The sequence below is a fragment of the Anastrepha ludens genome, chromosome 5, assembly GCF_028408465.1.
Source record: "Anastrepha ludens isolate Willacy chromosome 5, idAnaLude1.1, whole genome shotgun sequence".
NCBI lineage: Eukaryota > Metazoa > Arthropoda > Insecta > Diptera > Tephritidae > Anastrepha > Anastrepha ludens.
Genome location: NC_071501.1, coordinates 124,437,131 through 124,449,680, shown reverse-complemented (window position 1 = coordinate 124,449,680; position 12,550 = coordinate 124,437,131). Strand labels below are relative to the sequence as shown.

General features: G+C 38.4%; 1 protein-coding gene across 3 annotated transcripts in view; it reads left to right on the top strand.

The window, feature by feature from the left end:
* LOC128864389 (protein spire) overlaps nucleotides 1-12,550 on the top strand; it is a 200,780-nt gene that overhangs the window by 109,576 nt on the left and 78,654 nt on the right. For all 3 annotated transcript variants that reach the window (XM_054104024.1, XM_054104022.1, XM_054104023.1), the window contains exon 4: nucleotides 11,140-11,257. In XM_054104024.1, the coding sequence (XP_053959999.1) occupies nucleotides 11,140-11,257 (118 nt within the window). The remainder of the gene's footprint in view (nucleotides 1-11,139; nucleotides 11,258-12,550) is intronic.

Sequence of the window (12,550 nt, the reverse complement as noted above, 5' to 3'; positions counted from 1 at the left end):
AATGAAGGTTGTCGCTATATTGATGCACAAAAGTGAAAGGTAGTGGAAATTTGAAAGCAAACGCTTCACGTTTGACAGCTGGACACAATAGATGTTTCAAGTCGCAGTGCTAAATCCTTTCAAAATGCTAATAAAAGTACCAGTTCGCGGTCCCTGACGTTGATCGCAGTCCTATTTCTTCTATACCAGCATTAACCGCCTTATTTAATAGCTGCACCTCGTATTCACATCATACATTTTTCGGTAAGTGTTTTTCAAATTTTCTAAAACAGCCCCCAAACTTCCATATTTGTAAGTAAATCGAATTTTTGAAATTCAAATTTCTTCTAATCACTAATCTTCATATTTTTCCTACAGAGTGTGTAACTGCATGATGATGCATGCTTCCAGGTGAATACATGCATATGTATGTATGTGCACCTAGTCACCGAACGCTATGTGCACGCAGGCTCAAACTCATGTTTGCCCCAAATTGATTGCTGCAAAAGTTGTCACTTGCGATTAGGCCAGCCAGCTTCGGTAGCGGTGCATGCGTTGTTCAGCTGTGGAAAAGGCAAACACGTTTACTTGCAAATGCTAATGTGTTTACCTGTATATGTAAGTATAGAAATATTCAAATATGCAGGTGTCCATGCACACATACACAAATAACTGCATGCGTAGATGCATAAATAATATGTCACTTGGAGTTTTGCTTGGCAGCTAGCAGCATCAGATGGCTCCCAGGCTCCATACATGTCCAAACAAATTTCAATTGGCGAAAGTGAAGTTGCCCAAGTGCATTTATTTCCATATTTTTTATTAGTTTATTTTTTGTTGTTAATTTATTCACTTGTGGCACACATTCATGCTCTAAGTGCTATGCACATATCTACATAACTACAGAGTTGCAAAATGCCTCTGACAGCGTGCACGCATGCGCAATTATTCGTGTCGCGCTTATCAGCAATAGGCGGCGCATAATCATCGCGATATTTTCAAATGGATTTACATACGAATGCGATTGAATACTTCCAGCTAAGTGCTTTAGCATGCATATAAGTACAATTATAGTTAGTGCTTATGCTCAGTCACCTGTGGCATAGTTACCATTTCTTATGCCACATTTACCACTTTTCGGCACCGCAAACCACCCAAAGTGCTATGGCCTACGCGCCTCCATTCAATGCGAACTGGGTTCAATTTGCTCTATGTAATTCGATAGTGATTCACACAATTTGCCATCGCAGGAAATTTCTCTTTCTTATTGCTGATGTTGATCTACAAAGGTGCTGGCAGGTGTCCTAAGTTGATCGCAGATAATCGAATTTTTTCAAATGGAAGTACGGCTGTATGAATAACCTGCATGTTTCAGTAATTTTGTGGGAATGAATAGTGACGAGTTGCGTCATTATGTGCCACATATTTCAAATTATGCAGTAAATGACTGCCACCAAGAGACTTAAGGGAGATGTAATAATTCGGTAAGTTTTTGCTCAAGAAATTTGCACCTTTTGAGGAAGAAACATTTTTAATGATTTTGTTTCCCGAAGAAGTGCGTTTCCCACAAAATTGTTTAAACATAGACAACAGAAATCGATTTCAATTACGAATTTAAGCAGCAAAATCCCCAAAACTTCAATAGAAACGCATTTTTGCTCTTAATAACATCCCCAGTTTACCTAATTTCGAAAATTTGTATCCAATTTAAATATTAAAGTGTATTTTTTTAAGAGCTTGAGGATGGCTTGCTTTAGTTGCTGAATTTTTTATAAATGCAGAGAGAAGAGTTTGAATTTTTCACAAAATTAGTCCCGATTTACACACAGAGACATCTGGAAGCGCGACACTGGAAATTCTTTTTTGATGCTTCATTCGCGGTCACATGGGCAAAATTTTTCTGTTGTTGTTGTTGTTGTTGTTGCTACAACAGCATGAATATTCCCCATGCATATACGGGGAATGATGCTGAAGTTACAGTCCTTGGCCGGATATAAATCCGGCTCGTTCCGGTTACGTAGAACCGACTGTCTTGGGAACGTAAAATTGTTCTCAGCAACATTTGTTGCTTTTGACGTTTACTTCTTTAAATTTGGCAATACAAAGCGGGGCCGCCAGTATGGCAAGATATTTCTCTTCCAAATATTTCCCGGTGTAAATGGGGTCTTAGGGAAGTCTTTACTCTGTAGTCATTGCTAAAGTTCAGAAATTATTGATACTCATACACAAGACCGTGAGAAGTTAAGCATAAAAATTGTATTGTTTTGAAGTCGAATTTTTATGTTTATTTAGCGTTCAATCCTTATCATTATTCACTGTGAGCTTCCCATTTTCCTCCTTCGGTTATATTTCTTCTTTATATTTTGCATTGTAAATCAAATTATTCCCTTTCTGCTCACTATTAATCAAGAGGCTTGGCGAGTAAAATTCGCCAACCTCATTTAATTTAATAGCCGCGCGTGATATGTAGCAATAAGGCTTCCCCACAGTAGTACTCCCCCGATCCTTTTCTTTTCCATACATATGCAGATAGTTTTTTGTACATGCACTCATACATACATATGCATACATTTATTTATGGAAAAGCGTCTCGTCGTTACGTTTCTTTGTCTGCACTGCCGCGCCCCACTCCAACCCATGGTGCCGCTCATATTTATTGTCCGAAACTCATTCATTCACCCACTCCTTTGTGTACTCACTCATACTCACTCACGCGCAAGGAGTAAACAAGCAAAATCACCGCAACATTTCCACATAAAGCATGAGGCGTGAGTTCAGCGCCGAGGTTAAGCACATTGACCTTTCCGGTTCCCCATCCATTTAGCAGCCGCTGTCCGACTGCCAAATGCTGGCACAGTTGCACTCACCAAAAAATCTAAATGGTTTCTCCACAATTTCCCAGGCTTGGCTAAGTCGTTGAGCTAAACAGGCAACGTCCCAGAGAAAACGCTGGGAAAATGTTTGCATAGAACGCAGACGCGAAATGTTAAAAGAAGTAACAGGAAAACTGCAAAGAAATATCAAATCCACTAAAGGGTTTTGGCTTCTATTTGTTTTGTACAGGCACGCTGATCCAGCTCGCCCTATTCGGTGCGCAGTTGTAACATTTACATTGTTTGCTTGCTGGCTGCATTTAACTTGCCACAAATGCCTTTCCCAACAACTGCAACATGCAACTGGACAACGCATTTCAGTCGGTGGTGGTAAGTGCCGCAAGTGTTTGGCGATTGCGAATATTTTTTACGTGTAGTCGACAGCTACTTGCCTCATCGCAGTCCAACTGGAGCGGAAAATACAGCAAACGCGCACGTACTTCCTTTGCGTGTGGTAAAAAGTGATTTTGCGTGATTAACGCGCTCCCAGGGCCATTTGCACCGCTGCTTGGGCAGTCATTTAAGATCAGTCGAACTCTGAGCTGTCATTGTTCGTGCCTCTTTTCCTTTGCTTTTGTTCGCTTTTGCTTTAATTACCGCTGACGGCGACTTTATCAGCCGTGAAATCAACAATTGCAGCAGAGTGACGGTGCAACGGTGATGTGGCAACAAATGCAAGGAATTTTAGTAATGTCCAAAGCAACTAATTTGTATAGATCTTATGCAAGATGCAATTCGGAATGTTAATTAAGCAGGGCATACAACTTAGCACCTCTTCGCCATGGGCAGGCAAATAAAAATGCAGACTTAGAGAAAGATTGTAAGGAGAGAGTAGTTTGTGGCGATTTCTGCATCTTGGAAAGTTGCCTTTTGCGGTGTATTGCTTCTTGAAAACATAGCAAAGTGTGGACTTATTGAAAATAGTGTATATATAAACAGGGTATATGAGTATATACACACACACACAAATCTTTGACCTAACAAACCGAAATAAGATGCCTAGATGGCACACACTTAAGGTCCAGGCGCTTTGCGATGGCCATAGGGGGTTCACAACTATCCTGTCCCCTAAAACCATTTAGTACTCGAAGCAATTTTTTTCAGGCTACTTGTATTCAGGCAACTGAAATCTTCAAATTCCTTAAAGAAGTGTCTTTCGAGCGATTGCAAGCTTTGACTAGTAAGAGAAATCCAAGGAAAACCTCATTTTAACGTGTAAACCAAAGAAGCAGTGACCAGTAAGGACAGGGCCTGTTAGCAAAATGCCCCATATACCGAGAGTAAGAAGAGATTTCGTGAGTTGAAAATAGCAGCTTTCTGATCTGTAAATGGTAACTGGTGGCGTCACAACGAGCTAGTTCGTTTGTCAAGCAATTATTCTCTAGTTTGCAATGATCTGGAATCGGGGAAAATCAAGCACTCGCGATTGGATTACTTTCACTTTACGCAAGACTCTGTTCCTTCACACAAAGTCATGGCAACACAAGATTGGATGGCTGAAAATATCCATGACCTCATAACACCGCCTAACTCCCCAGACCTGAATACCCTGCAGAACACAATCGCACTTTACACTGAATGATCCAAAATGAATACAGCGTCAACGCCGGTATGCAGTTGAAAGGCCTCGAAACTTCCAAGTCCTTTCGCCAGGGGCATAGAAATAGTATTTTTCAAGCAGAAGTTCTCGGGATAAGAAAATCTTACAGGATAATTAAAAACCATCCGCAACAATTATCGGAAGTATGTATTTTTCAGATAGTCAGCCATCTTAGTCACCTACAACGAATTCAAAAATCGTCAGACAATGCAAAGAAGAACTTAATACTTTAACGCACGCGACAGACATCATTCTCATCTAGGTACCAAGCTATAGGAACATAGAAGGAAATGAGAAAGCTTATGAGTTGACAAGACAGGGAGCATCCTATAACGAGCCCGAAGCTGTAGAAATAGGCTGTCTCCAAAGAATGCGCAAAAGGGAGATCTTCTCGCTATCCCACAAGCAGGTCGTTGACAAATGGACTAACACGAATACCTGCAAAATAACTAAACAAACGTGGAGCAATTTCAACAAATACAGAACTAACGTGTTGTAAAGAAAGCCACGAGCAGACATATTCAGAACTTTTTTTTTTGTCGGGACAACTAGCAAGTGCAGCACTCAGACATTAATTATGTCCATTGTACTGCACTTGGATTCCCTCTTAATTTTTTTTAAATCTGCCCGATCTCCGAAGAAATCTGAGTAGATCTTGTGGTGCCAAGAAGCCAAGGTGGTCGCTTCTTAACACATCAGTGCCAAAGACCTCAAACCTGATTCGAGCAAAGGCAGGGCAGATGCACAGGAAGGGGTCCGCCGTCTCGTCCTCCTCTTCACAAGCTGGCCAGAGTACACTGTCTGAGATGCCTACCTTTTCCATGTACTTCGGCCACAGAAAGTGGCCCGTCATCAGTCCAACCAGCTGTCTGCACTCCCTTCTGCTTAATGACAAGAGGAACTGTGACAGTCGATCGGACATGACAGTTTAGTCAATCTGCAGCCTCTCTCAGCCTGCAAAGCTCGCTTGTGGGTTGTAGTAACCCATTTGCTAACCGTGGCTTTGATGGCTGCATAAGGGAGTGGCAAAACGGACTCTGGGCCAAAGAAGTTGGCTTCAGAGCCCATCCTAACTAAGGAGTGAGAATTACGTCAACAATAACCGGCCACTGGCGCTTGCAGACCATGCCAGGAAGATGGGGTGGCCGTCCACCGATAGGTGTAGAAGCTGCCACCAAGAAGAATCTAAAAAACAACAAACGGGTTGCTCTACGACATAGAATGCTGGGAGAATTTTCGATGGTTAACTTGAAAGAAATTGCAAAACAGAGAATAGACGACGTAGGCAGATTCATAGTCAAATTGAGATGATTCGACCAATAAAAAGTAGTGATACTGCAAATGGTATATCAAAATGACATCTTTTGTGCTAAATGAGTCTTGACTGACACTCAGACAACACATCCACCACCACCCGGCATTACTACGTTTGGGACGAAGTTGAGCGCGAAACCAAAAATCGTCCCCATAACACCATTTCTTTTCTAAAGGCTTTAATTAATACCGTTATGGTCAGTATGAATAAGGAGCATTTCATTCGGACATGCATTCGCTTCCTGGCTCGGATTGAGAAGGTTATTGCAACGAATGTAAATGTTATCTTGCATAAAAAATCGTGAAATTGCATTAAATTTTATTTTAAATAAAAGCTAATTAGTTTGCATCCTTAGGGTACATATAGGGTAATGCACTTCAATTTGAGAACTGTGTTAAATTTACACAAATAACAGAAAATCTTGCGCAATCCAAAAAACAAGATATATTATTTTTACCTAAGTATTTGTACACCTATTTCTTGGTGTGGCCTTAGCCTACCGGAAATCTTTCTAATCTACCAACCTTGTTAGAGAAAAATATCATATCAGCTTTGCGTAGGAAAGACCAGCTTTGTTTCCGAAATATCTTCAGCTCAAAGATTAATTCCTATTTCACTGATGTAACTCCGAAGTTGTTATAAAGAATTCGTATTACTATAATGACCTCGGCACTAATGTTGCTTGCTACCACTAATAAAAAGGACCAATCCGTAGAAAAGCAAATCCATCCGTTTGCCAGTAGTTGCATTGGGAAAGAAAAACTAAATAGTCGATTGGCATTTGAAGATTTCCTTTGCGACATTTTAGATATTAGTTTCATTTAACCTAAAAATGCAAGTGCTTTGCAGTTGTGCAAATATAAAATATAAAAAAATTGCCGAGCCATTAGTTTTGTTGACACATTACGCGCCACTTGACAGGCTGTAACCTACTTAGCATACGCAAGCACACACACCTAAGCACACATGTTCATATATATGTTTACATATGTAGTTGTGTATTTGTGCAGTTTCATTTCATAACTCTTGCTGTTGACCACAAACCTTTTTTGTCGCTACTCCACTTTCATTTTGACGATTTTTGCATAATGCCCAAAAAACTCCCACGCCGCATTCGCAATTTTTAACGATCTGCTGGAAATGAGGCAATTGACAATTCAATGCTGTTGAATGACATGAAAAAATGAGCCCATAAAAAAGTAGTAGCTTTTTAATGGAACTTTAATTATTTCTTGCGGTAAAAAAGTGTTTTTCAAATTTGCAACACACAACAAAACCACTTTGGCACTTTTGCCAGCCTCAGAAAGAGAAAATAAAATTAATGTAATGCGTATTTTGCACTTTTGCTAATAATAGCGAATACAACTTGGGATAAAAATAACGAAATTTGAACTATGTGAAAAGTTGGTTGTTGTTGGAAGCACCAAGTTGAACGACATTCCGAAATTCACACTAATATGAGGCAGAGAGAATACACGCAGCGGCTGTGGAAGGCGCCAATTTTCATAGACCCAATAGAAAACAAAAAGAAATTACTACACTTAGCAGCTGTTGTTGGTGTTGGTGCTGTTGTGGTATGATCCATCGACAATTGACGTTGGTGCATCGCTGGCAAATGTTTTTGACATTGCGCCAATTGGGTTCAACGATGCGAATGCATTTGCTGGCCGCCACAACAGCAATAAAGCGCCAGACACGTACCAACAGCGTTGCATTAATAAAAACCGAAACGAAACAAAGCAAACAAAAAACACAAACAGGCGCAACATTTCGCGGCAAAGTCAAGCGATGAGCCAACAAGTTCATAATTTGAATTTTAAAAGCACTATTACGGCAATAACAACAAAATTAATATCAAATCAAAAATTTATCAAGATGACAGCGCTGCTGAGTCGAACGCTGTTTCTCGAGTCGATTGCTGGTATGTGTTGTTGTTGTGTGTTGCTTAGATCGTCATTTGGCACCACGCGATTACCACCGCGGATGTCTGTATTGGCCATAATCAGCAGCCAGCAAAAGTTCAGCAACCGTTTGCCAATTCGCCGCTCGAGCCGTGTGGGCGGCTGCAGCTCAAACCGAGCGATGCTTCACAGCCTACGGGCGCTAATCTTCTACACTTGAAGCGTGCAGCATACAGCCCGGAGCTGTGGTGTCACAATGTCACAGTCAATGCTATTAATTCCGTTAGGCCGCTGCAAACTAACTACGTTTACTCAAAAAGCGATAAAATTACACAAGCAGAAGAAACGCAAATGGAAAACTTAAGGTTTTTAAACAATAAATATGATTTTTTATGAAAGCCCATATGAGTGAGTGTATGTGTGTGTGTGTGTCATTGCATATGGATGAATTGAATATTGGGGAAAAGCGACAAGTGGTAGTTACAGATTGGAAACGCGATGCTCGCAGCTTCGACGACTTGGTTACTTAAAAAATTACAGTTATACTCATCTTACTCCATTACGTGGTAGCCAACGGCCCAACATGCCAAAGGCCAAAAGCCTCAGGCTTCAAGCCTATTTCATTAACAAACCGTAATGAAAAGCGAAAGTTACTCTTGCACACCTGCCCACTGGCGTACAAGCCACGATTTTTTCCTCGCCTATTTTTTGAGTTGTATTTTTTATTTTTATTTCTTTAAATAAGTATTGAAATGCCAAAACCACTTGTAACTGGCACTTTTACTGCTTCAGTGACTCGCATCTGCATATCTTTGCAGTTTCACGACTTCAAGACCGCAAAAAGACTCAAATTAAATTACAATCAACGAAAACAGCGAAATATGAAGATGCGCCTACGAATAATCGCGTGCAATCGGTCAGGCGCCAAAGACAAGTTTTTAATTTTCAATGAAAATAAAGTACAAAATTATTACATAACTTATAAACCAAATATATTTTTTGTTGGTTTTTTTTTTGCATTCATTTGATGTGTATTTGAATGTTATCAAAAAAGCTGGAGGTGCCGATCAGTCTTTGTGTCGAAAGAAGAAAATACGGTGTATTTGATGCAGTCTCTGACATATTTCTCTAATTCAGCTACTTACTTTTTGTCTCGCAATCTAGCAGGGAATTGTTCTCTTGAAAACTGGCGCTTATCACTGAAAAACTGTATTCATTCCTTTGGGACTAGTCAAGCTGTTGTTCAAGCTTTGTCACATCTTTGTTGTTGAAGACTGAGCACCGCCTGTTTCAGACTTTATTTCATAAGCCTGTTGAGAATTTCAGCCAAGTCTAGTAAACAAATGAGGTGAAGGGCATATAGCGCAACGGGTATTAAAAAAGGCGAAGAGGAAGTACTTGAGTGCCTGATTAAAATGTCCGAAGTTTCATCAAATGTTAGATATTGCTGGCTGCTCTGTAAAAAGATCTCACTTACACCTCTAGCGTCCATTTTGTTACTAGTGCTAAGTATAATATTTGGAGTCGAAGATATTATTTTATGTAATTCTTAATGCACGTCTTCGCGAGTTTTAACAAGCCGTTCAGCCTTTTGTCAGCAATAAAAAAAATGAAAAATATGTTGACCTTCGGCATATTTGTCGAGTCCTACAGAGAGCAGGGCAACGGCAAAGTAGGTGTTCCAAGGTACCCCTAGCATTCGCTTCGTTGCATGCGTTACACACATCGCTCTGGACTAATCCCATTTTGACTGCGTGGGGTGAGACAGTGCCCCTCCAGTACTCCATCCAATATTTTGCAGTCTTTCCTAGGCAGCGATAAAATAAAGTTTGCTGCTTTCGTATTCCAAGTCCTTATCATAATTTTCGGAGTCTTGTGTTAATTTTGTCGAGTTTTTTGTTCGACTGCATTTCCAGTGCTGGTTCTTCATTTAGTTTCGTTTTCTGAAAGGAGAGTGATGGGCATATGTCTGACGTTCTCTCTCGGCAAACGTATTCCTGTCTTAGCGAGCTCATCGGCTCTCTCATTTCCTGCAATGCCTTTATGTCCTTGTATCCTGGTATCAAATGATGAAACCTAAAGTGTGAATATTTTACTTATATACTTCCTTCCATTCGTGTTGTTACGAATTTTGTCCCCGTTTGGCTAACCCAAAGGGTGTTGCCAATGTGATGACCGCTACTGCAGGTGTCTTAAGATTACGTTACGTTAAGTTGCACTGGCTCATTAGAAAAATATCCCTAGCTTGAGCAAACATTTAAGATTATTGAGAATGCAGCCATAGTGTTGTTGTAGTTATTTTCCTTTCAACAGCTCATTCCATAGCACTGATAGCTGAAAATCTGTGGCCTTTTATCATCAGTCACTGATTGTCAAGTCATCAAGTCGCAATAACCGTCGCATTCAAAAATACCCCATGTTTTATTTAAAGAAAAAAATTTAACTTAGTCCCTAAAACTAAAAAAAAATTAAGAAATTAAAAAGAAAACAATAATTTTCTAATATATTTTTATTATTATCTTATTTTACTATTACTTTATTATTATTATTTTTTAGTATACACTTTTTTGTTAATGTTTTTTTCATTTTTTTTTTTTTTTTTTTTTTTTGTTTTTTACTAATAGACATTTTTTTATTATCACTCTAATAATTCATACCATCACGGTATCATTATACCCCCAATAAAAACTTAACTTTGTATAGCAAATTCTTCTTCTTTATAGCAATTAAATTAAAAAAATGTTGAAAATTAAAAACAAATATATATATACAATACATTTTTTAGTAAGGTTAAATTTTTAATTTTTTTTTTATTATTGTATTATTTTATTTTTTTTTAATTCTAATTAATAGTAATTTTTTTTTATATTATTTTTATTTATTGCTCTTGTTTTCTTGTGTATCATTCTTTGGACATTTGTGAAGAAAAATTATATAATGTCCTTTTGAAACATTTTGTACCAGATTTACGGAAAATCGCATTCTTTATGGCAATTCAAAGGTAATTTTCCAGACGTTTGCGGCACGGATAAATAAAATAAAAAATTCTAATTTTTTTGGTCAAATTAAGAAAAACATGTTTCTAATAGCGGTCGCCCCTCGGCAGGCATTGGCAAACCTCCGAGTGTATTTCTGCCATGGAAAAGCTCCTCATAAAAATATCTGTCGTTCGGAGTCGACTTGAAACTGTAGGTCCCTCCATTTGTGGAACAACATCTAGACGCGCGTCACAAATAGAAGGAGGAGCTCGACCAAACACCCAGAAAGGGTATACGCGCCAATTATATATACATATACATATGTATATACACATATATATATAATATATGTACATTAGGTCAATTTTTGTACATATACATATGTATATGCCACTGAACATCCTTTAACGAAAAGCGAAATTTTTGTAATTTACTTTAACATGCATACACATGCGCAATCTCATTACATATTCTTTTTTCTTCTTCATGTCAGATCCTTCGCAAAGTCGCAGTGATTGTGTACACAGCTTTGGATTACAACTTGGCAGTGGATGAGCAGTGTCAAATGTCACATGAACTGGAGGAGCTGATCACATACATGACAGCAGAAGGTAAGAAATCAGTCTAATATATTTATAAAAAAATATCTTATTTATAAAAATTAAAAAACACAAACAAACAAACTGTCACTCCTAAGCCGTTCATCCGATTGCGATGAAATTTTGGTGCGGAATTGCAGGTACGCGAGGAATGGTTTATAAATAGCATTTATATTGCATATGTATTCATTCAATAAATATTCCCTCAAAAAATATACTCGCTAGGTGGGCAGTAAAATCAATGTGCATGGTCTGATTTAATTCAAAGAATGAATTGCAGAAAATGAACACACTAGTTCCATTGGAGTCCTTTCTCTCTCTCTTAGCTTCACAGTCTGTGGTGGACCAATTCAGTCTCTCTCTTGCCGCATTTCTGCAATTACGAACGTTCATCACTTTTAAGTCTGCTTCGACGTCATCAAGCCATCTTTTTCTTGGTCGGCCTCTCTTTCTTCCTCCAATTGAACGCAAAGACAACACCCTTTTTTGGACTATTTCGTTGGTCATTCTTATGACGTGGCCAATCCATCTAATCCGCTGCGCTTTAATAAAACGTATTACATTTTCACCACCAATAAGGTTTTCAATTTCGTTGTTGTAATGGGTGCGATACAAGCCGAATCAAATCACAATAGCTCCATTGGAATCCAGATATTAATACATATTAGTTTGGGGGAAAGAATCCATTATTTTTGGGTAACATTTCTGCCAAATGGCTTAAAACTGTTTCATGGTCGAGGTTTAGCTCTTGGGCGATGCTACGACTACTAACATGCCGGTTAACTTCGATTAGTTCTGCGATTTTATCCATTTTCTGGAACAAACAAGAAACAGCTAAATATTTTTTTAGTGTGAAATGTCACCTTGACAACAAGCATAAACTTAAACAATTTCAAGGCTGTGAAGTTAGTCTTAAATGCTTAACCGTAAACTAATTTTTTGGCGTATCGCCGATGTGCTTTTAGCTGGAAAAGTAAAAACAGTCTTTAGTTCAAACGCTGTATGAAGCTCCCTGCATATATTAAACTATTTATAGTTTCAAACCTAGTTATGGTTCATTGTGACTTTTCTGCTAAGTTTCAATACTTTTTAGTTGCACAGACGATTACGTCGTGTACAGAAATTTGAAATAACCCTGTATGTAGCTAGATTTACATGTCAAGTGGTCTTAAAAAAATGACTCTTTCCAATAAATGTGAGAAACTAAATTTCAAAATATTTTGCATATTTTTCAAATTTTAAAATATTTTTAATGTTTTTTTTTATTTGAATATAAAGAAATCTCATAAAAAAAGTTAATATTTA